Source organism: Lepus europaeus, chromosome 2 (assembly GCF_033115175.1).
Source record: "Lepus europaeus isolate LE1 chromosome 2, mLepTim1.pri, whole genome shotgun sequence".
Classification (NCBI taxonomy): domain Eukaryota; kingdom Metazoa; phylum Chordata; class Mammalia; order Lagomorpha; family Leporidae; genus Lepus; species Lepus europaeus.
The window spans coordinates 70,079,977-70,101,991 of NC_084828.1; the positions used below are offsets into that span (position 1 = coordinate 70,079,977).

General features: G+C 41.6%; 1 protein-coding gene across 3 annotated transcripts in view; it reads right to left on the reverse strand.

Moving 5' to 3' along the window:
* Nucleotides 1-22,015, reverse strand: part of CCDC191 (coiled-coil domain containing 191) — a 122,898-nt gene that overhangs the window by 40,799 nt on the left and 60,084 nt on the right. For 2 of the 3 annotated variants that reach the window (XM_062208422.1, XM_062208404.1), the window contains one exon: nt 10,613-10,859. In XM_062208422.1, coding sequence (XP_062064406.1) covers nt 10,613-10,859 — 247 coding nt within the window. The remainder of the gene's footprint in view (nt 1-10,612; nt 10,860-22,015) is intronic. The other variant, XM_062208412.1, reaches the window with a different exon arrangement.

The following is a 22,015-nucleotide window of genomic DNA, read 5'->3' on the forward strand; positions in this document are numbered from 1 at the left end:
GCTAACTGATAATTTTGAAAAATTTTGAAGTATAATATGTGTATTCTTGGTTCGTGAGTACCCATGACTGCATAATTATTGAGCCCCTAACTAAAGATTTTATTTTTCATTTGTTCATGTTTTACTCTGCACTCTGTAAAAAATGATTATTTTGTAGCCTTCACAGCCTATTATTATAGCCCTCTATTTTCATTTGCTCTAGCTGGTTTTTTTTACAATATTAACATTTCTTGATGAAATCTTTACTTCTTGATTTTAGAAATTTAGAGGCTTTTTTCCTTGAATTTATATATATGTATGTATTGCACAGACAAAAAAAAATTCTTGTTTTTCATTTCAAGATAATAACAATGGAACCTGGCAAGGGAAAAGTTTCCATACAGCTATTTCTTGAGATATAAGTCTCTCCTGGGTCTCAGTGGAGACAAAATTATCTAATTGATGTACAGTAGATAAATTGCCCAGGGGAAGGGACAAAATGTTCCACATGTCCCAGTAAGCATCCTTATTATTCCCTTTTGCTGAGACTAAGCTTCAATTAAAACAGCCTACATGTTAGCAGTAATCAGGATAAAAAGCAAGGCTGGGACCCTCCCGTGCCCAATTTAATGTGAAGTGTCTGAGTTAAATATTGAACAGCATTATGAGGAACATGGAAGTGAGGGGACAGAAGATCTTCTCTAAAAGGCTTTCTACACATGATAGGTGCAATGATGAAAGAAAAAACCGACAGCAATGACTTTATGAAAGTGTTTGTATAGTACCAAACACTAAAACTAAGCCAGAAAAACAAGTGACACAATGGAAAAATCTTTGCAATATATAATAATAAATGTATTGATAATTTAAAAATACAGAGCTCTTATGAAAAAATATTAAAAAAAATGAATAAAGGGCATGAAGAAACAAATCACTACTGTGAGGATACTTCAAAAGTTAATAGAAAAATAGAATATATATTTGTTTTGATTTTGGTGCAAAAAGTAATAAACCATGCATTAAAGAAGTCTTCAAAAACATGGTGGAAATGTGTATTATCAAAAGACTATGCATGGATTTCAAAATTTCTGGCACCAAACTAAGAAGCTTTTGGGGTTGGCATGTTGTCACACTAAGTAAGCCTTTACCTGTGGCAACAACATCCCACAGAGGTGCTGTTTTGTGTCCTGGGTGCTCCTCTTCTGGTCCAGCTGTCTGCTAATGGCCTGGGAAAGCAGTGGAAGATGGCCCAAGTCATTGGGCTCCTACACCCTATGGAAAACCCACAAGAAGGTCCTAGCTCCTGGCTTCAGATCGGCCCAGCTCTGGCCATTGTCCTCATTTGTGGAGTGAACCAGTGATGAAAGACCTCTCTGTCTCTCCCTCTCTCTGCCTGTAATTCTGCCTCTCAAATAAATAAATAAACAAATCTTTAAAAAAATCTTTTAAGTCCATTTCTCCATGAACTATTTTTTGAGATTTAAGAACTAATCTTATTTATTTATTATTCTTAAACCTTATTTTTGACTGGACTCAGATTTTGAAGTAGATGCTCAGAAAAGACAGCCTAGACGAGTCTAGACAGTCTCTTGGCTATCTGTTCCTGGAGTTTTTCTATGGCCTCCTTCATTTGCTTGGTGAAAAGTTTAGAATATTTTGCAGTCTCTTCCTTCTTTTTTTTCCCCACAAAACTTTTATTTAAGGTATACAAACGTCATACATTTTGTAAATACAACTCTAGGAACACAGTGATTCTTCCCACCACACCCACCCTTTCCTCTGCACTCCTACACTTCTTCTGCCTCCTTCTCATATTCCCATTCTTATTTTTTTTACTAAGATCTATTTTCAATTAACTTTATGCAATAAGATTATCTCTGTATTAAGTAGAGTTCAACAAACTTGATGAGAAAAAAAAAAAAAACTGTTCCTCAACAGTCAAGACAAGAGGTATTCAAAGTCATCTCAAAGTGTCAATCACATTTCTATAGATTACCTTGTAGGTGCTCTATTAGTTACTACAGATCAGGGAGAACATATGGTATTTGTCCTTTTGGAACTAGCTTATTTCACGAAGTATGATGTTTTCCAGTTTCATCCATTTTATGCAAATGACAGAATTTCATTTTTTTTTTACCACCGTATAGTATTCCATGGTGTACATATCCCATAATTTTTTTTTATCCAGTCTTTACTTGATGGACATTTGGGTTGGGTCCATATCTTAGCTATTGTGAACTGAGCTGCAATAAACATGGGGGTACAGATAACTCCTTCATGTGGTGATTTCATTTTCCTTGGGTGAATTCCCAAGAGTGGGATGGCTGGGTCATATGACAGGTCTATATTCAGATTTCTGAGGTATCTCCATACTGTCTCCCACAGTGGCTGTACCAGTTTATGTTCCCTAATCCACCCAGACTGGATTAAGTTTCCTTTTCCCCAATATCCTCACCAGCATTTGTTGTTTGTTGATTTCTGTAAGAAAGCTATTCTAATGGGAGTAAGGTGAAACCTCATTGTGGTTTTGATTTGCATTTCCCTGAGGGCTAGTGTTCCTGAGTATTTGTTCATGTGTCTGTTGGCCATTTGGATTTCCTCTTTTGAAAAATGCCTATTTAAGTCTTCTGCCCACTTCTTAACTGGGTTGTTCATTGTGTTGCTGAGTTTTGTGAGCTCTTCATATATTCTGGTTACTAATCCTCTGTCAGTTGCATAGTTTGTAAATAATTTCCCCCACTCTGTCGGTTGCCTCTTCACTTTGCTAAGGATATGTTTTGCAGTACAGAAGCTTCTCTATTTGATGTTATCCTACTTGTCAATTTTGGCTTTGATTGCCTGTACCTTTGGTGTCTTTTCCAGGAACTCTTTGCCAGTGCCAATGTCTTACAGGGTTTCCCCACTGTTCTTTAATAATTTGATGGTATCAGGTCATAAACTTAGGTTGTCAATTCATTTTGAGTGGATTTTTGTGTAAGGTGTAAAGTAGGGGTCTTGCTTCCTACTTCTGCATGTGGAGATCCAGTTTTCCCAGCACAATTTTTGAAGAGACTGTCCTTGATCCAGGGATTGATTTTAGCTCCTTTGTCAAAAATAAGTTGGTGGTAGATGCATGGGTTGATTTCTGACATTTTTATTCTGTTCCATTGGTTTATCCATCTGTTTTTGTACCAAAACCAGGCTGTTTTGTTTATAAATGTCCTGTAGTATATCTTAAAATCTGGTATTATGATGCCTCTTGCTTTGTTTTTGTTGTTGGCTATTCGGGGTCTCCTGTGTTTCCATCTGAATTTCAGCATCAGTTTTTCTGTATCTGAAAAGGATGTCCTGGGTATTTTGATTGGTATCACATTGCATCCTTAAATTGCTTTCAGTACTATGGACATTCTTCCAATCCATGACCATAGAAGATATCTCTATTTTTTGGTGTCTTTTTCTATTTCTTTTTTAATGTTTTGTAATTCTCATTATAGAGATTTTTTACATCCTTGGTTAAATTTAATCCAAGATAATTGATTTTTTTTGTAGCTATTGTGAACGGGATTGATCTTAGAAGTTCTTTCTCAGTTGTGCATTATCTGTGCATACAAAGGCTGTTGATTTTTGTGTATTGACTTTTTATCCTGCTACTTTACCAAACTCTTCTATGAGTTCCAATAGTCTCTTAGTGGAGTCTTTTGGATCCCCTATATATAGAATCATGTCATCTGCAAAAAGGGATACTTTGACTTCTGCCTTCCCAATTTGTATCCCTTTGATTTCTCTTTCTTGCCTAATGGCTCTGGCTAAAACTTCCAGGACCATATTGAATAACAATGGTGAGAGTGGGCATCCCTGTCTGGTACTGGATCTCAGTGGGAATCTTCCAACTTTTCCCCATTCAGTATGATGCTGGCCAGTGCCTTGGGCTGCTTGGGTCTGGTCTTGTCTCACTTTCCAACCCTGGTGCGTAGGCTTTTGGCTGCTGGAGTCCTGAGCGGTGGGCATTCATGCCCTCCACATATGTCCACTGTGTTCCCTTAATTTCCGTGGTTTCCTCTGCTGTTTTTTCCCTAACTCCTCCCTGAGACTACACTCTCTCCACTCTTTTTAAACTATCCTAGCCTATGGGGTTACGGATGAGATGTCCGCTGTGAGTCTTCTTAGAGATCCTCTGAAAGTAATCTTGTGTTTCTCTCGTGCATATTTTAGAATCTTCTCTTTATATTTTACTGTGGTGAGTTTGATTACAACGTGTCATGGTGAGGATCTTTTCTGGTCATGCCTATTGGGAGTTCTGTGTGCTTGCTGTACTTAGATGTCCCTTTCTTTCTCTAAACCAGGGAAGTTTTCTGCTATTATTTCACTAAAAAGGCCTTCTAATCCTTTCTCTCTCTCCACGCCTTCAGGAACTCCTAGAACCCGTATATTGGGTCTTTTTATAGTATTCTGTAGACTCCCAACAGTGTTTTTTAGTTTCTGAATTTCCTTTTCTTCAGTTTCACTGTATATTTTCCTGTGCTGTCTTCTATGTCCAATATTCTTTCTTCTGCTTCACTGATTCTATTGTTACAGCTCTCCACTGCATTTTTTTATTTGTTCTGATGCATTCTTCATCTCATTCTGATTTCTCCTTAAGATCTCAATTTCATGGGAGAAATTTTCTTTCATGTCCTATAGTTCGTTCATTTGCTTCTGATTACTTCTATGTAACCTTATGATCAATTTTTTGAATTCTATTTCTTGCATTTGTTCTATCTCATCATCTTCACAATCAATATTGAAGTGTCGTGTTCTTTTGGGGGTGTCATGTTGTCTTCCTTAATCTTTTTTTTTTTTAAGATTTATGTTATTTATTTGAAAGTCAGAGTTACATACAGAGGAGAGGCAGAGAGAGAGGGAGAGAGAGATCTTCCTTCTGCTGGTTCACCTGCAATTTGCCACAATGGCCAGAGCTGTGCCAGTCTGAAGCCAGGAGCCAGGAGCACCCTTTGGGTCTTCCCACATGGGTGCAGGGCCCAAGGACTTGAACCATCTTTTACTGTTTTCCCATGCCATAACAGAGAGCTAGATCAAAAGTGGAGCAGCCAGGACTTGAAATAGCACCCATATGGGATGCCGGCATTGTAGGTGGTGGCTTTACCTGCTACGCCACAGTGCCGGCTCCTATTTTTGTTTTTTTGAATTAGTGCATTTGTTCAGTATTTGTGGAGATACTCTTTTTTTTTTTCTTGTTTGTTTATTTGGTTTTTTTTTTTTTTTTTTTGCTGTGGTGGCTTTTATCTTTGTACTATGACTATAGATAAGTGGAATGTCTGCTTTCAGTGAATCTCTAGAGGTTTGTAGTGGTGTGGTCCAAGGGCTCTGTTCAAATATCTATGGTTAAGGGGTTGCTTATGGTGACAGACCCAGGTTTGGCGTGGTAAATCTTCTCTCTTGCTTTCTCAGGTTTTTTTTTTTTTTTTCTTTTTAATTAGAAAGGAAATTTATTCTGCTCAGCTGAGCTCCTCCTCAGTGGGGACTAGTGCCTGAGTGCTAGGCCCAGTGGGTATAACATTCATCTGCTCAATCCCAAGGACCACACAAAGGATCTATGCATTCCTCAGTGTAAGATCAGTTTCCCCAGCAATGTCTCACACCAGGTAACCAAGAAACCCTGAGTACATGGAGTCTCCCACTGAGACTGCCTAAAGTCCCAGCCACACCATGAGTCCTCCCACACACCCTCAGCTTTCTTTATAGTCCCAGTACAGAAGCCTCACACAGTCATAAGCTCCTACCCTCCATGTTAGTTCTCCCCACCAGAGTCAGAAGTCTCCACTAGACTGGTTGCTGGACACAGACAGGAGCTGGCGCAGATGTTACTTATGTCCAAAATGGTGCCTGCTCTATTGGCTTGTTACAGGACTCTGTTGTAGGGTGATTATGTAGAGAGATTTGTGTGTGTCCCATCCTTTTTTTTTTTTTCTCCTGTAGTTTGGTTTGTACACTTTCCCCCACGGGGATCTAAGCCGGGTTCCCTCTAGGCTCTTCCTGAAGCTTTTTCACCACTGGCTTGGGCTGCTGGGGTCTGGTCTCACCTCACGCTAGTGCGTTGGCTCTTGGCTGCTGGAGTCTTGAGCCATGGGCACCCACAGCCTCCTTGTAGGTCCACTGTGATCCTCTAATTTTGGTGGAGTTTTCTCTCCTATTTTCTCCTTTTTTTTTTTTAAGATTTATTTATTTATTTGAAAGAGTCACACAGAGAGAGGAGAGGGGGAGAGAGAGAGAGAGAGAGAGAGAGAGAGAGAGAGAGAGAGAGAGAGGTCTTCCATCCAATGGTTCACTCTCCAACTGGCCGCAACAGCCGGAACTGCGCCAATCCAAAGCCAGGAGCCAGAAGCTTCTTCCAGGCCTCCCACGCAGGTGCAGGGGCCCAAGGACTTGGGCTATTCCCCACCATTTTCCCAGGCCATAGCAGAGAGCTGGATCAGAAGAGGAGCAGCCGGGACTAGAACTGGCGCCCAAATGGGATGTCAGTGCTTCAGGCCAGGGCATTAACCTGCTGAGCCACAGCGTCAGCCCCTCTCCCTAACTCTTCCCTGAGACTATATGCTCTCCACTTTTTAAAAATGATCTTCTCCTGGGCTAGAGCAGTAAGCTCCCTCCTTACTCTGCCATCTTGGAACCACATCCTTGATTTCTCTTTACAATCTCAATTTCATTTCAAAAATTTGCATTCATTTCATGTATGGATTTATTTAATTCATGGATTTGCTTATGATTACTTAAGTAATCCTATGATCAATTTTTTGAATTCTGTTTTTGGCATTTTGTCCCTCTCTGCATCTTCACATTCCAGTATCGAAATTTTGTGTTCTTTTAGGGGTGTCATGTTGTCTTCCTTATTCTTGTTTTTTGAATTGCTGCATTTATCTTTAGGCATTTGTGGAGATACTTTTTTTTTCCCCCTGTGATGGCTTTTATCTTTGGACTATGCCTCTGCGGATTAGTGGAATGCTCTTTCAGTGAATACCCTGATGTGTGTGCTGGGTGTGGCCAGGGAACTCTGTTCAGTGCTCCAGGTTGAGGAGAGTGTCCAAGATGATACCCAAGTTGGACATGGTAAATCTCTCTCTCTCTCTTTTTTAATAGAGGACAGGTTTGATCAGCTCTGTTGGTGCAGTTTCACACTCACCTCCTCTCCTCAAAGGAGATCAGTGCCTGGGTGTTAGCCCCAGTGGGTACAATATTCATCCAGGCTGTGACAAGAAGCATACAGAAGGCCGGCGCTGTGGCTTAACAGGCTAATCCTCCACCTTGCGGCGTCGGCACACCGGGTTCTAGTCCCGGTTGGGGCGCTGGATTCTATCCCGGTTGCCCCTCTTCCAGGCCAGCTCTCTGCTATGGCCCGGGAAGGCAGTGGAGGATGGCCCAAGTGCTTGGGCCCTGCACCCGCATGGGAGACCGGGAGAAGCACCTGGCTCCCGGCTTCGGATCAGCACGGTGCGCTGGCCGCAGCGGCCATTGAAGAGTGAACCAACGGCAAAAAGGAAGACCTTTCTCTCTGTCTCTCTCTCTCACTATCCACTCTGCCTGTCAAAAAAAAAGAAGCATACAGAAGATCCATGCAGTCCTTGGTCTGAGCATGGATCCTGTAGCAGGACGCTCACTAGGGAATCAGGGCACCCTGAGTGTGTTAAGCCACCTACTCTGACTTCCCAAAGATCCAGCTACACCCTGAGCCCTCCCATGCAGCCATAGCTGTTTCCACAGTCCCAGAACACAAGGCTCCCACAGTCATGAGCATCCAGCCCCATCAATCCTCCTAGCCTGAAACAGGCATCTCCTCTCGGCTGGTTACTGGGTGAGCAGACACAAACTGATACAGTGGTTACATATGTCCAAACTGGTACCTGCCCTCTCTCAGCTAGCTACAAAGACACCAGTGCTGGGTGGTCAGGGAGAGAGAAACATGCCCCCTTTTTCTCTTTTTTTCCTCTAGGTTGGCAGGTATACTGTCCCCTCAGGAATCCAAGCTGGACTCACACCAGGCTCTTCCTGCAGCTTTATTGCCAGTGGCGTGGGCTGCTATACTCTGGTCTCGCCTCACTCTCTCAGCTGCTGGGATCCTGAGTTATGCACATCCACAATCTCCATATAGATCCACATTGTCCCTCTAATTTGCATGGAGTTTCCTCTACAGTTTCTTTCCTAACTCTTCCCTGAGAATGGACTCTTTCCACCTTTATAAAATTATCTTCCCCTAGATTAGAACAGTAAGCTCTCTCCATATTCCATCATCTTGGAATTTTCCCTTATTCTTCTTAGTACACTGTTTCTTCAGAGCAATAGCTCAGCACCGGTGTTGCGGGACACGTGGAGTAATAAGAAACTGACTCTTAGGCGCTTTGGTCCTAAGTTTCTTATCCTCTTTGTTTAAGGGCTTTCCTAGAACATACTGGCATACATCATCTTTAGAGAGAATGAAAAGTTTGTGGATTTTCTGGCTCTTTTATGCCCTAGGTGAGGAGGTACCACAATATCAGTCAACCAAGGAATCTTTCTCTCCTTTTTTTTTTTTTTTTTTTAAGAATAACCAAATTGAGAACACTCAAATTGTGATTGACAATGAAGTCCCAAATTTGTGCTTTCTCCCATTCTTCTTGAATGCCCCTTACTCAGCAGGAAGTAGACATAGCCTTGGTTCAAGACACCATGCTTCATGGGAAAACCTGGTCTGTCATTCCCGCACTGATTTGGACCACATAATCCTCTCCTTCTTCACCCAGAGCATTGGCAGCAACTTCTGTTGCCATATGCTTCTCATAAAAACACGAAGTCTACATTCACCCTCCACTTCAATGAGGTTCTGGTGGCCAGTGGCCGAGGAGATATTCAAATTTATTTTTCTCTCTGTGAACTTTCTGAAGTATCCTTGTATCTTTCTCAATCTTTCTATACAGATATTTGTATACATATATATATTTATATATATATTTATATATGTATTTATATATATTTATGTATATATACATAAATATTTATGTGTATATATATATCCACATCCAATCTAAACACTGTTTACCTCACTAGCAATCAAAGAAACACAAATGTTGGAAAAGTAATAAGATGGAAATAGAACATGGATTTTATTTTTAGTTATTTATCCTAAGTGAGGCATCATGGATGTGCACAAAGATTTAGCTATTAGAATTTTCACTGAAGCGTTGTTTATAATAGTGACATATTAGAGAAAAATTCCAATAGTAGAGGAGTTAAACAGATTCTAGCTTATGGTTCATGACAGAATATCATACAGCCATTACAAAATGATGGTGTAGAATGGTAGTCCTTAACAAGTGATATTTATCAAATTTATTTTTGGAACTTAAAAAAAATACAAGTGTCCTGTACCCAGAAATTCCAATTTAGTAGGTCTGATTCTGTGGCATAGTTTCAGTTGCAGAAGTTGCAAAGGCTACTGTTGTAGAAGCATATGTAGTGACATAGAAAGTTCTCATTTTGTTAAAATGTAGAAACATATTTTTTTTTAATTTTTATTTTTTGACAGGCAGAGTAGAGTGGATAGTGAGAGAGAGAGAGAGAGAGAGAGAGAGAGAGAGAGAAAGGTCTTCCTTTGCCATTGGTTCACCCTCCAATGGCCGCCGAGGCCGGTGCGCTGCGGCTGGCGCACTGCGCTGATCCGATGGCAGGAGCCAGGTGCTTCTCCTGGTCTCCCATGTGGGTGCAGGGCCCAAGCACTTGGGCCATCCTCCACTGCACTCCCTGGCCACAGCAGAGAGCTGGCCTGGAAGAGGGGCAACCGGGACAGAATCCGGCGCCCCGACCGGGACTAGAACCCGGTGTGCCGGCGCTGCAAGGCGGAGGATTAGCCTAGTGAGCTGCGGCGCTGGCCTAGAAACATATTTTTTAGAAAATCACAATTATTTTAGTATTAAGAAGAAAAAAATGGGCCCTCCATTTCCTGAATTATAGCAGTAACATAACTGAAGAAAATTTAAAAGTAAAATAAATACTTTATCTCTGTCTCTCTCACTGTCCACTCTGCCTGTCAAAAAAATTTTAAAAAAAGTAAAATAAATACTGAAAGAGACAAATTTGCATATGCCCAAATAGAGGAAAGACTAAATGGACATAATTAAACATATTATTAGTATTTATTTCTAGATGATGGAATTAAAGGCTTTTACTTTTTCTCTGTGATTTACCCAAGCCAAACTGCTACAATTAGTAATGTGGCATTTCTTATTAGAAAAATTAAAATTAAAACATCTCTCTCTTTTAAGTTACCTGTTCGTTTAGAAAGGACATGTCTGAAGATCAAATAAAAAATAGTTCAAGAATTGTAAACAGTGCTTTATCTTTCTGCTCCTAATGGTGCCTTTCACTTAGTTGTTTTAAATTCTTTCTCTATGTTATGCCCCTAACAATTTCCAACTATACCAAAGTTTATATGTGATTATACAAAGAAAATTCAGTTCAAGAAAATAAACACTATAAAAGGTAACCTTTGTGCACTGTAGCAGCTCCAATCTTTTGATAGCCTAGCAAAGCATGACCCATGGCTAATATACCCCAGGTTACAAAAGTACAAAGTTCAGATGAAAGACGTTAAGGAACCAGAAGTCCAAACAAAGGAAAAACAACACACCTCTCCTTTTCTTACTTGCGGATCCATCTTGGCTGTTGTCTCAAGTGGACTGATGCCTGAGGCCCCACTGGCACTCAGTTTCCCTAGTAATGCTGCATGCAGCAGCTCATCCATTTTCTTCCTAGTTTCCTCCTTCGCCAGAGCCAGCTCTCTCTTTAGGAACTCTGCACCATGCCAATGCTGCCATTCTGTAAAGCAGTGTCGGAGAACTTGTTTCCGGTTATACTCAACGGCCAGTTGTTGTTTTCTAAGCAAGAAACAACTCCCGTTAAAGAAGTCATTTACAGTTACTAACTGATATGAATGAAACCCAACTGCAAAGGAGTCCCAGAAAGGCTGCATCTAGCTCCAGTGTATGCTTTTATATTAAGTTACATGGAACCAGGTTATAAATTCCCCAGAGCAAAGGGTCTCCTCATAGAAGTTGCTGGTACCTCAAGACATCACCTTCAAGATGAGAGTCACTGTTCTGTTCTATTGTGTTACAAAGACATATTCATTTTTTATTACCATAAAATACCTTCTTATAGCTTTTGGAGTGGAAGGAGCAAAAAGAATTTGTACTAAAATAACTAAAAATATGAATACATAAGGGAAAGAGAGAGAGAGAGAGACAGAGAGACAGAAACTCAGCTATGTGTGGAAATCTAAGACTGAGATTTGGGGAGAAAGGGAAAGGTACAAAAAAAACTATTACTTAAAAAGTGAATTGTCGGCCGGCGCTGCAGCTGGATAGGCTAATCCTCCACCTGCGGCGCTGGCACCCCGGGTTCTAGTCCTGGTCAGGGTGCTGGATTCTGTCCTGGTTGCCCCTCTTCCAATCCAGCTCTCTGCTGTGGCCCAGGAAGGCAGTGGAGGATGGCCCAAGTGCTTGGGCCCTGCACCCCATGGGAGACCAGGAGAAGCACCTGGCTCCTGCCTTCAGATCAGCGCGGTGCGCAGGCCACAGCACGCCAGCCGCGGCGGCCATTGGAGGGTGAACCAACGGTAAAGGAAGACCTTTCTCTCTGTCTCTCTCTCTCACTAGCCACTCTGCCTGTCAAAAAAAAAAAAAAAAAAGTTAATTGTCAAAAATTACATATGAGACCTGTAAAAGTCAAGTGAAACTATGAAGGTGTATCTTGTAAAGAAGGACTTCATCCTTGAAACAATGGGTAAAGAGAATGACTCACTGACCAAAAAAAAACCTAAAGAGAGTGAATGGCTGCTTTGAGGAGATAACTTGCTACAAACTGAAAACCGTAAGAGGCAAAGGCAACACACTTGCTCTCCTGGAACTCATTCATCACCTAACCTTTCCTCAGCGGGAGCTCCCTTTGATTCCTAGAAACTGTACAAATGCTAGGGAATAACACCCTCCACTTAGTGCAGGTGGGACATGGTGTCCCTGCCAGCCACATTCGCTTTGCAATGAGAATCTCCATTAGGACACAATTTGGTGGCAGTCAACTGAGAATGCAAGCTCTGAGATCTATCTATAAGTGGATGGTTATTATTTCAGAAGATGTGAGCTATGAGCTAGGAACTTTTATGTGGCATCAGGAATCTGTTCTGAAGTTTAAAATCTAACATTCCAGGTGGGCATTTAGTATTGTGGTTACTAACAAGCTGCTTGGAATGCACACAACCTTTACTGAAGTTCCTGGATTCAAGTCCCAACTCTGTTCCCAGTTCCAGCTTCCTGCTAATGTACACCCTGGGAGGTAGTAGGTATTGGGTCCTTGCCATCCACATGGGTTACCCAGACTGAGTTCTTGGCTCCTAGCATTTGGCCCAGGCTAGCCTTGACTATTGTAGGTTTTTGGGAATAAATCAGCAGAAGGGAGTGAAAGGCTTCTCTGCCTTTCTAGGTAAGTAAATTAAAAACAATTTCTCAAGTCTAACATTGTTTAAACACATACTTGATTTTATCTTATTAAGGTGATCCATAAATGTTCTGGATAACATTTTGCATATCCATTTCTGTTAAACACATGTATCTCTCCTCATGGACTATTTGAGGTCCTATCAAGAAAATCACAGAGTTCTTAAGTTAGTGAGTCAGGAGAACATCTGTGTGGTTCTTTTTTTTTTTTTTTAAAGATTTATTTATTTTTTATTTATTTGAAAGACAGAGTTACAGAGAGAGGTAGAGACAGAGAGAAAGGTCTTCCATCTGCTGGTTCACTCCCCAGATGGCCGCAATGGCCAGAGCTGTGCCAATCCGAAGCCAGGAGCCTCCTCCGGGTCTCCCACACAGGTGCAGGGGCCCAAGGACTTGGGCTATCTTCCACTGCTATTCCAGGCCATAGGAGAGAGCTGGATTGGAAGAGGAGCAACCAGGACTAGAATCGGTGCCCATATGGGATGCCGGTGCCTCAGGCAATGGCTTTAACCTGCTGAGCCATAGCGCCAGCCCCTGTATGGTTCTTCAAAGCTTACTTGAAAGGCTGGCACTGTGGTTTAGTGGGTTAAGTTGCCACCTGCAGTGTTGTCATCCCATATGGGCGCTGGTTCGAATCCTGGTTGCTCCACTTCCAATCCAACTCTCTGGTGTGGCCTGGGAAAGCAGTCCTTGGGCCCCTGCACCTGCATTAGAGACCCAGAAGACGATCCTGGCTCCTGGCTTCGGAATGGTGCAGATCCATCTGTTGCAGACATCTGAGGAGTGAACCAATATAAGGAAGACCTCTCTTTCTCTCCCTGTCTCTACCTCTCTCTGTCACTCTGCCTTTCAAATAAAATAAAATAAATCTTTTTTTTTTTTTAGAAAAGCTTAGTTGACTTTTAAAAAAAGATTTATTTGAAAGGCAGAGTGACAGAGAAAGAAAGGGAGGGAGGAAGGAGGAGAGAGGGAGGAGGAGAGAGGGAGAGGGATGAGGAGAGAGGGAGAAGGAGAGGGAGAGAGAGAGGGGAAGGAGTACAGAGAGGGGTGGGGGAGAGGGAGGGGGGATGGGAGGGGAGGGAGAGGGAGGGGGAGGGGAGGGAGAGGGAGGGGGAGGGAGAGGGGGAGGAAAAGGGGGAGGGAAAGGGAGAGGGAGAGTAGGAGGGAGAGGGAGAGGGAGAGAGAGGGAGTGCTGCCATCTGCTAGTTCACTACCCCAATGACCACAGTAGCTGGGGCTGGGCCAGGCTGAAGCCATGAACCAGGACTCCATCTGCTTTCCCAGGTACACATTAGCAGGAAGCTGGATCAGAAGCAGAGTAGCTGGGATTCAAACGAGACACTCTGACACTGGATGTGGCAGCTTAGGCTGCTCTATGACATTTTTAAAAAATATTTATTTATTTTAAAGGCAGAGTTTACATAGAGAGAAAGAGGGATAGAGGGGAGGGAGAGAGGGAGGGATGGAGGGAGAAAGAGAGAGAGACAGAGAGATTGATTTTCAGTTTATTATTTCACTCTCCAGGTGGCCTCAACAGCTGAAGTTGGGCTGGTCTGAGGCCAGGAACCAGGAGCCAGGAGCTTCTTCTGGGTCTCCCATGTGGGCACAGGGGCCTAAATACTTGGACCACCTTCTGCTGCTTTCCCAGGCACATTAGCAGGGAGCTGGGTTGGAAGTAGAGCAGCTGGGACTCAAATTGGCACTCATATGGGGTGCCAGCATTGCAGGTGGTGGCTTAACCCACTATGCCACAAAGCCAGTGCCTGTATCCCCTATTTTGACTTAGGAAAACCTGTTACACCGTGACCTAACATAGAAGTTTCTGTGTCTGAGTATGTATGAAATTGAAAAGTTTCAACAATAATATTTACTTTTATTATCAGAGATGCACACTGGTATTTCTGTTTTAATCTCTTCCAAATTTAAAAATAAGCAACTCCGATGCTATGAATGTCCCCCTCTAAACCTCATGTTGAATTTTATAAATTTTATTGGGGGTGGGGGGTAAGGGTGAAGAAGGGAGGGAGGGAGGGAGGGAGGGAGGGAAGGAGGAAGGGAGAGAGAGAAAATCCCAGCACTGATTCACTCCCCAAATGACCACAACAGCCAGTTGGGAGCTGAAGGTAAGAGCTGGAAACTCAAACCGTGTCTTCCATGTGGGTGGCAGGAACCCAATTACTTGAGCCATCACTACTGCCTCCCAGAAGAAGCTAGTATTGGGACTGGAGCTGGAACTTGAACCCAGGTACTCCACTAGATCAAATATCTGCCTCTCATATTAAAATGTAATTGTTATGGTAATGATATGAGGCCTTTAAGAGAGGATTAGGGGGTGGCACAGAGGTGCTGGTTGGAATCTCAGCTGTCCCACTTCTGATCCAGCTCCTTACTAATGACCTAGGAAAGCAGCAGAGGATGACCCAAGTGCTTGGGCCCCTGAAACACACATAGGAGACCCTGATGAAGCCCCTGGCTTCCAGCTTTGGCCTAGCTCAGCCCTGGCTGTTGTGGGCACTTGAGGAGTGAACCAGTAGATGGAAGATCTTTGTCTCTCCCTCTCTGTAACTCTGACTTTCAAACAAACAAATCTTTTTAAAAGACACACATACACACACACACACACACACACAGAGAGAGAGAGAGAGAGAGAGACAGAGAGAGAGAAACAAGCCATGAATGCTCTGACCCTGTGAATGGATTAATATCATTATCACCAGAGTTAGTTTTTTAAGGAATGGGTTCTGGATAGAAAGGTTGAGTTCAGCCTGATTACCTTTGTCTTAAGCTTGCTCATTTGCACTTCTGCCATGTTGTGACACACCACAAAGGCCCTCAGCAGATGTCAGCATTGTGCTTTTGGACTTCCCAGCCTCCAGAACCATGAACCAAACACTGTTTGTATTGTTTATCAATTATCCAGTCTATGGTATTCTGTTATAGCAGCAGCAAAGAGACCAAGACATATACCAACAATGTATGTCATTGTTTAAACTGCTTCTTCCCAAAACATTGATGATACATGCTCAATAAATATTTGGTGATTGATGATTTTTGTAACAAAAATATACTATAGGGGTAATAAATATTTATATGCAATATTTTACTTTTATGAAACTAAGTGTGACTGAATAGCCTGGAAATAAAAATTTAAGAAGAAATAAAGCTAATCAATCAGGTATCAACAGAAGTAAGAAAAAAGCTAAAAAATTTCAGTGTATAAGTGGTAAAACAAACAAAAACCCTACATAATACTTTATTCAAGTGAGTAAAAAGTCATAAATTTCCACTGGATAGGAGATATATAGTGCTCTCTGATTAATGTGAAATTCAATTTACAACAATCTGCTCAGGAAGGTGGAGTGTGAATTTTACCTGATGTGTTAATTTAAGGTTTTTACAACATAAACAACCAAAAGCAGCCTAGGGTTATGACTATCAAGAAAGATATTATCTGGACACCATGAAAAGGCAACAAGAAAAATATCATGAATATAAGAGTAAAACTGTAAGAAAATGAGTTTAAAAATGCATGTTCACCATAATGCTTGCTGCCCATTTGTTTTAATCTGTTCTCTGCTGCTATAGCAAAATACCTAAGACTGGTAATTTATAAAAAATAGAAGTTTATTTAGCTCACAGCTAGAAGGCTGGGAAGTCTCAGAGCATGGCACCAGCTTCTGGTGAGTGTCGTCTTGCTGTATCATAACATGGCAGGGGGCACCAGATGGTGAGAGAGAGCAAGCGTGCCAGCTCAGGCCTCTCTTCCTCCTCTTACTCAGCCATTAAGCCACAATGCAGGTCTGGCCTTCCTGATCTCATCTAATCTGTTACCTCCCAGAAGCCCTAACTCCAAACACAATTAACACATGAATTTGGGGATGAAGTTTACAATGCATGAACTTTTTTTTTTTTTAACTTTTATTTAATGAATATAAATTTCCAGTGTACAGCTCATGGATTACAATGGCTTTTCCCTCCCATAGCTTCCCTCCCACCCGCAACCCTCCCCTCTCCCGCTCCCTCTTCCCTTCCATTTGCATCAAGATTCATTTGCAATTCTCTTTAGATACAGAAGATCAATTTAGTATAAAGATTTCAACAGTTTGCACCCACATAGAAACACAAAGTGAAACATACTGTTTGAGTACTAGTTATAGCATTAAATCACAATGTACAGCACATTAAGGACAGAGATCCCACATGAGGAGCAAGTGCACAGTGGCTCCTGTTGTTGACCCAACAAATTGACACTCTAGTTTATGGCGCCAGTAACCATCCTAGGCTGTCGTCATGAGTTGCCAAGGCTATGGAAGCCTTCCAAGTTTGCCGACTCTGATCATATTTAGACAAGGTCATAAATGACAGAGTGAGGATAGTAACCAATGATCCTAAGAGTGGCATTTACCAGGTTTGAACAATTATACAGCATTAAGTGGGGAAGAGGACCATCAGTACACACAGGTTGGGAGTAGAGCCATTGGTGGTAGAGTAGAGGTTATGATTACAAAGGAATGAGGCCCAAGTGCACTAGACAGGGCCTAGAACAAAGGACAGAGTCATTATTAGAGGAGCTAAGAAAGGTGCTGTCTAAGCTACAAGTAATTTTTCTGATTGAGAGGCAAATAGAACCTGACAGAAGGGGCTTGATAATAATCTGGTGGGCTTTAGGCCTTGTAAATTCAGAGGCCCAGACCTATCTATCTCTTCACATGGGGTATATCCTAAGGGAGGTGTGAACCTCCTAGGGGAAGGCACTCTGTTGACTTTCATTACTTGGCTGGCCTGGGAGGAGAACTGGCCAGGTCAAGGCAGGGGGCATCTCTAACAAGAAATTTACAGTTCTGCCTGCAATGTTGCTGACCCTACTTGACCATACCCTCAGCTGCAGTGGTCACTTTGGAAGTTGGGCTGAGTGAAGGGCTTTTCAGCTAAGAGCCAATAAGATCTGTGGCTCTGACCTGGGCATCCTTCGACTCCAGGGCAGGTCCATTTCCAGTGATCCAACTCTTGGCAGAGCTGCCAGGGCTCTTCACAAGCTGACTTCTGCTGAAGCCCAGGCTTACCACATTGAAAGCCACTGCAGTGGACTGGCCTGTTGGGTCTCCTTGAGGGCAGATCACTGTACAGATCAGCCATTTATAGGCCTGCCACCCATTGCTTCTGATGCCGAGCTTTCTTTTCCTCCTGGTTTGTGTTAAAGCAGACCAGAGGATGCAAGTCAAGGGAGTGCCCAAGTCCCATCTCTAATCTTCGGTGGCCTGAACTACAAGTCTATAGTCACAGGCATGTTCTGTAGTAGTTTTTCTAAGGTAGACAATGTCCATGAGGAAATTATATTCTCACTTTAAAACTTTCTTTCCCTTTGGTCTGAAAGGGAGGTTTTTTCTACTTACTGTATACTTCGCTGATGGTGAAGTGAATCTAGCTATGAGATTATTATTTAAGTTCTTATTTTGGCTATGCTATTACATAAAAATGTTAGCCATCTCTTTTATAAGGTCTGAAGATTAAGTTGTGCGTCCTACAGATTCCTTTATAATAGAATTAGTTTCCTACCTTGAAGAGAATAGAGAAATGAATGAACAAGTTGGGCTTAGAATAGAGAAATGAGGGAGCAAGTCCTAGATCGCTTGCTGACAATAGCAATATCACATGAATACTTAGCAAACCGTTTCAACCATTAGATAACAACTTAAGAAAACATTTACCAGAAGGTCCAATGCCTTCTATAAATTTTAAGAATCATGTATTTGAAAACACCTCTTAAATATCTAACATGGTGTAGTTTGTTTAGCCAGTAAACTTAAGCACAACCATCTAAAATGTTTTTAGTTTCTTTCTACCAACACGTTTAAAACATATGATACACAGATTCAGGTCACACAAATTAAAATGTATCTTTGATTGATTGTAGCAGCTTAAATTTATGGACAATCTTATCTATAAGCCATTTAAAATAAAACTCTTAATAAAATTTCCCCATGTGGACATACAATATGTACACACATATAACATAGCATAATAGACCAATATAGCAATTTTAATAATAGCTTTTAAAATCTTTAACTCTTTTTGTAGATTGCCAATTGATTTGAATTGCTTTTTGTTTTTAGTAACCTCAGTTAACCATAGTTTCTCTCAGTTGGTACTGTTAATACATTATTGGCTTCATCTGTTTACAGAGCCATCCCAAAGTACTGAATACAATAGAAGTGGCTGGAAAAAGTCCATAGGAACCTATAGGAGGACAGCTAAACACAGAACCAACAACGCTTTAGTTTTATGAGCAGCACATCATATATAACTATGGATGACAAAAGACTTTAAGTCGCCATGTTTAAAATTATAAACTCATCAACCAACAAGAGGCACTTGCTTACTTCACAGTATTTTTGAAAGCACCTGTAGGATTTTACAAGTATTTAACCCTTTAGGCCTCTGGGGCTTTCTCATTAAGATAACTATCATGTCTAGTAACACAAGATCACTAGACTTTTTAATTCTCAAACATTTGTATTAATAGCATTTTCCATTATAGAAACTTAAAGTCTGGTACCACATCACATCTTGACAGTCCTTCTACTATAATCCAAATAGACTGATTAGTTGGTGTCTCTATAAGATGAGAGACATAGGTCCTTCGATTTTTTCAGTTGGGCCCAAACTGGAAAAACCAAAGTCCAGGATTTACTGGAAATTTTAGAGACCAGATTGGTTGAAACTTTGATTTTTTGAATGCCTGTCAAGAATGCCAAGAAGGCTCAAAATCCAAAATATCTGGTTGAAATAAGATTCCTTAAAATCATGACATAACATAGACCAAATTTGATCATTGTTACAAGGTGATTATTCAAATCTTTGAAAATGAGCACATATTTAAATAACCCATAGCTCTTAATAAAAATTCAGCTGTTTTTGAACAATTAGAATTTAACAGACATCAAGAGAACATAATAGATTACTTTAACACATTGCTTTAACAGAGCATCAGAGTTTAATTCTATGTCAAAGAGAAATTGAGCTTCCTGTGATCTTTTGCTGTGAGGTTTCCTTCCTTTACCTTCTTTCATATTGGTGACCATGTTTCTGTGTTTCTGTGTGTAACACATCTTTAAGCATCTTTTGCAGGGCAGGATGAGTGGCAACAAATTCTTTCAGTTTCTGTTTGCTATGAAAAGTCTTAATTTCACCTTCATTCACAAATGAGAGCTTTGCAGGATATAGTATTCTGGGCTGGCAGTTTTTCTCTCTTAGTACCTGGGCTATGTCTCGCCATTCCCTTCTAGCTTGTAGGGTTTCTGATGAGAAGTCTGCTGTGAGCCTAATTGGAGATCCTCTGAGAGTAATCTGACGTTTCTCTCTTGCACATTTTAGGATCTTTTCTTTATGTTTCACTGTGGTGAGTTTGATTACAACATGTCGTGGTGAGGATCTCTTTTGGTCATGTTTAGTAGGGGTTCTATAAGCTTCCTGTACTAAGATGCCTCTGTCCTTCTCCAAACCTGGGAAATTTTCTGCTAGTATCTCACTGAAAATGCCTTCTAATCCTTTCTCCCTCTCCATGCCTTCAGGAACTCCTAGAACCCGAATGTTGGGTTTTTTAATAGTATCCTGTAGATTCCCGACAATATTTTTTAGATTTCTAATTTCTTCTTCTTTTCTTTGGTTTGCCTGTTTCCTTTCCTGTTCTCTGTCTTCTAAGTCTGATATTCTCTCTTCTGCTTTGCCCATTCTGTTTTTAAGGCTCTCTAATGTGTTTGTCATTTGATCTATTGAATTCTTCATTTCATTATGATTTCTCGTCACTATCAGAGTTTCTTGTTCCACTAGTTGTTTCATTTCATTTTGATTCCTCCTTAATATTTCATTTTCACGAGAGAGATTTTCTATCTTGTCCATTAAGGATTTCTGTAGTTCAAGAATTGGTTTTTGAGAACTTCTTAATGTTCTTATCAATTTTTTGAGATCTGCTTCTTGCATTTCTTCTATCTCATCATCTTCATAATCTTGAATTGGGGTGTCTTTTTCATTTGGGGGCGTCATAGTGTCTTTCTTGTTCTTGTTAGCTTGGTTTTTGCATTTGTTGTTTGGCATGTTGGAGATATTTGGTTTCTTCACTGTGGTGTTTTTTCTTGTTACACTATGGCTCTATATTAAGTGGACTGTCTGCTTTCAGTGGAGCCTTAGAGGCTTGAGATGAGTGTGGACTGAGAGCTGTGTTTGGTTCCTCAGGGTTGAGGGTGTGTCAAAGATGACACTCCCAGGTTAGGTGTGGTAAATCTCTCTTTCTTTTTTTGATTCAAAAGGGAAGTAATTCCACACAGCTCAGCGGAATTGGAGGTAGTTAGCAGGCGAATGATATACCCACAGGAGCCAGAGATCGGAAGCTCTTTCCCAAGGACCACACAGGGAATCTCTGCTGCCCTCAGTGTGGGCTCCAATTCTCCTGCAGTCTCCCACTGGGTTGCCAAGTTAGATGCTAATCTCCTGTTATTTCACCCCTCCCCACAGAGTCAGGTTTTTCTGCTAGGCGCAGGGCCGGTGCAGACCTGAGGTCGCCCTGCTTATGACGTTTGTCCAAAATGGCGCCTGCTCTGTCTTGCTCGCCTTTGAGAGACGAGCGGAGAGAGAGAAACTTGTGTCCGTATCGGTCACTTTTTTAATTTTTTTCCTCTCTCTCTTTTAGTTAGCCTGGTGAATTTTTCCCCACAGAGTTTCAAGCCTCGTTCCCTCTAGTCTCCTCTTTCCGCTTGCCCGCTGGTGTCTCGGGCTATTGAGGTTCGGCTCACCTCGCGTTCCAGTGCTGGTGTGTTGAGTCTGCCGCTGGTGTCCCGAACTTGGGCTCCCACGCTCTCCACGCAGGTACACTGTGAATCACTAGTTCCGGAAGCGTTTCCTCTGCTGTTTCATCCCCTACTCTTCCTTGACCCTGCAGTATTTCCACTTATATTAAACTGTCTCTCCCCCGGACTAATAGTGTGCTCCCTGCCTATTCCGCCATCTTGCCACTCTCCCAATGCATGAACTTTTGAAAGACACGTTCCAACTAAGGCACCACTCTACAGTAGTTATGAAGGGTAACTGAAAATGTAGTTAAGATATTTGTCTCTGTGGGTTGCAGTGGAAGAGGAGGCAGTGTATAATTCTGTTCTACTTCCTCGCAGTTCCTTCAGCACAGTGACAATGTTCCAGATAAGCTGATTTCTATACTTTTTGAGAGATGACATGAAAAATACAAATATTTATGAAAATAAAAAATCATTTAAATTTCTTTAAACTTTATTCAGATGCAACTTACTTGGGTAGGCTCACCTAAAGAAATGGTTTCAGAGAGTTTCCAGATAATTATAAGATGAAAGACAGGGGTTAAGTGTTTAGCCTAGCAATTAAGACGTCAGTTAAGCGACGAGGCTTGTGGCACATTGTGCCAAGTGGCTGCCTGTGATGCTGGTATCCCATATGGGCACTGGTTTGAACCCTGGCTGCTCCATTTCCTTCCCTGCTAATGTGCCTGGGAAGGCAGCAGAGGATGGCCCAAG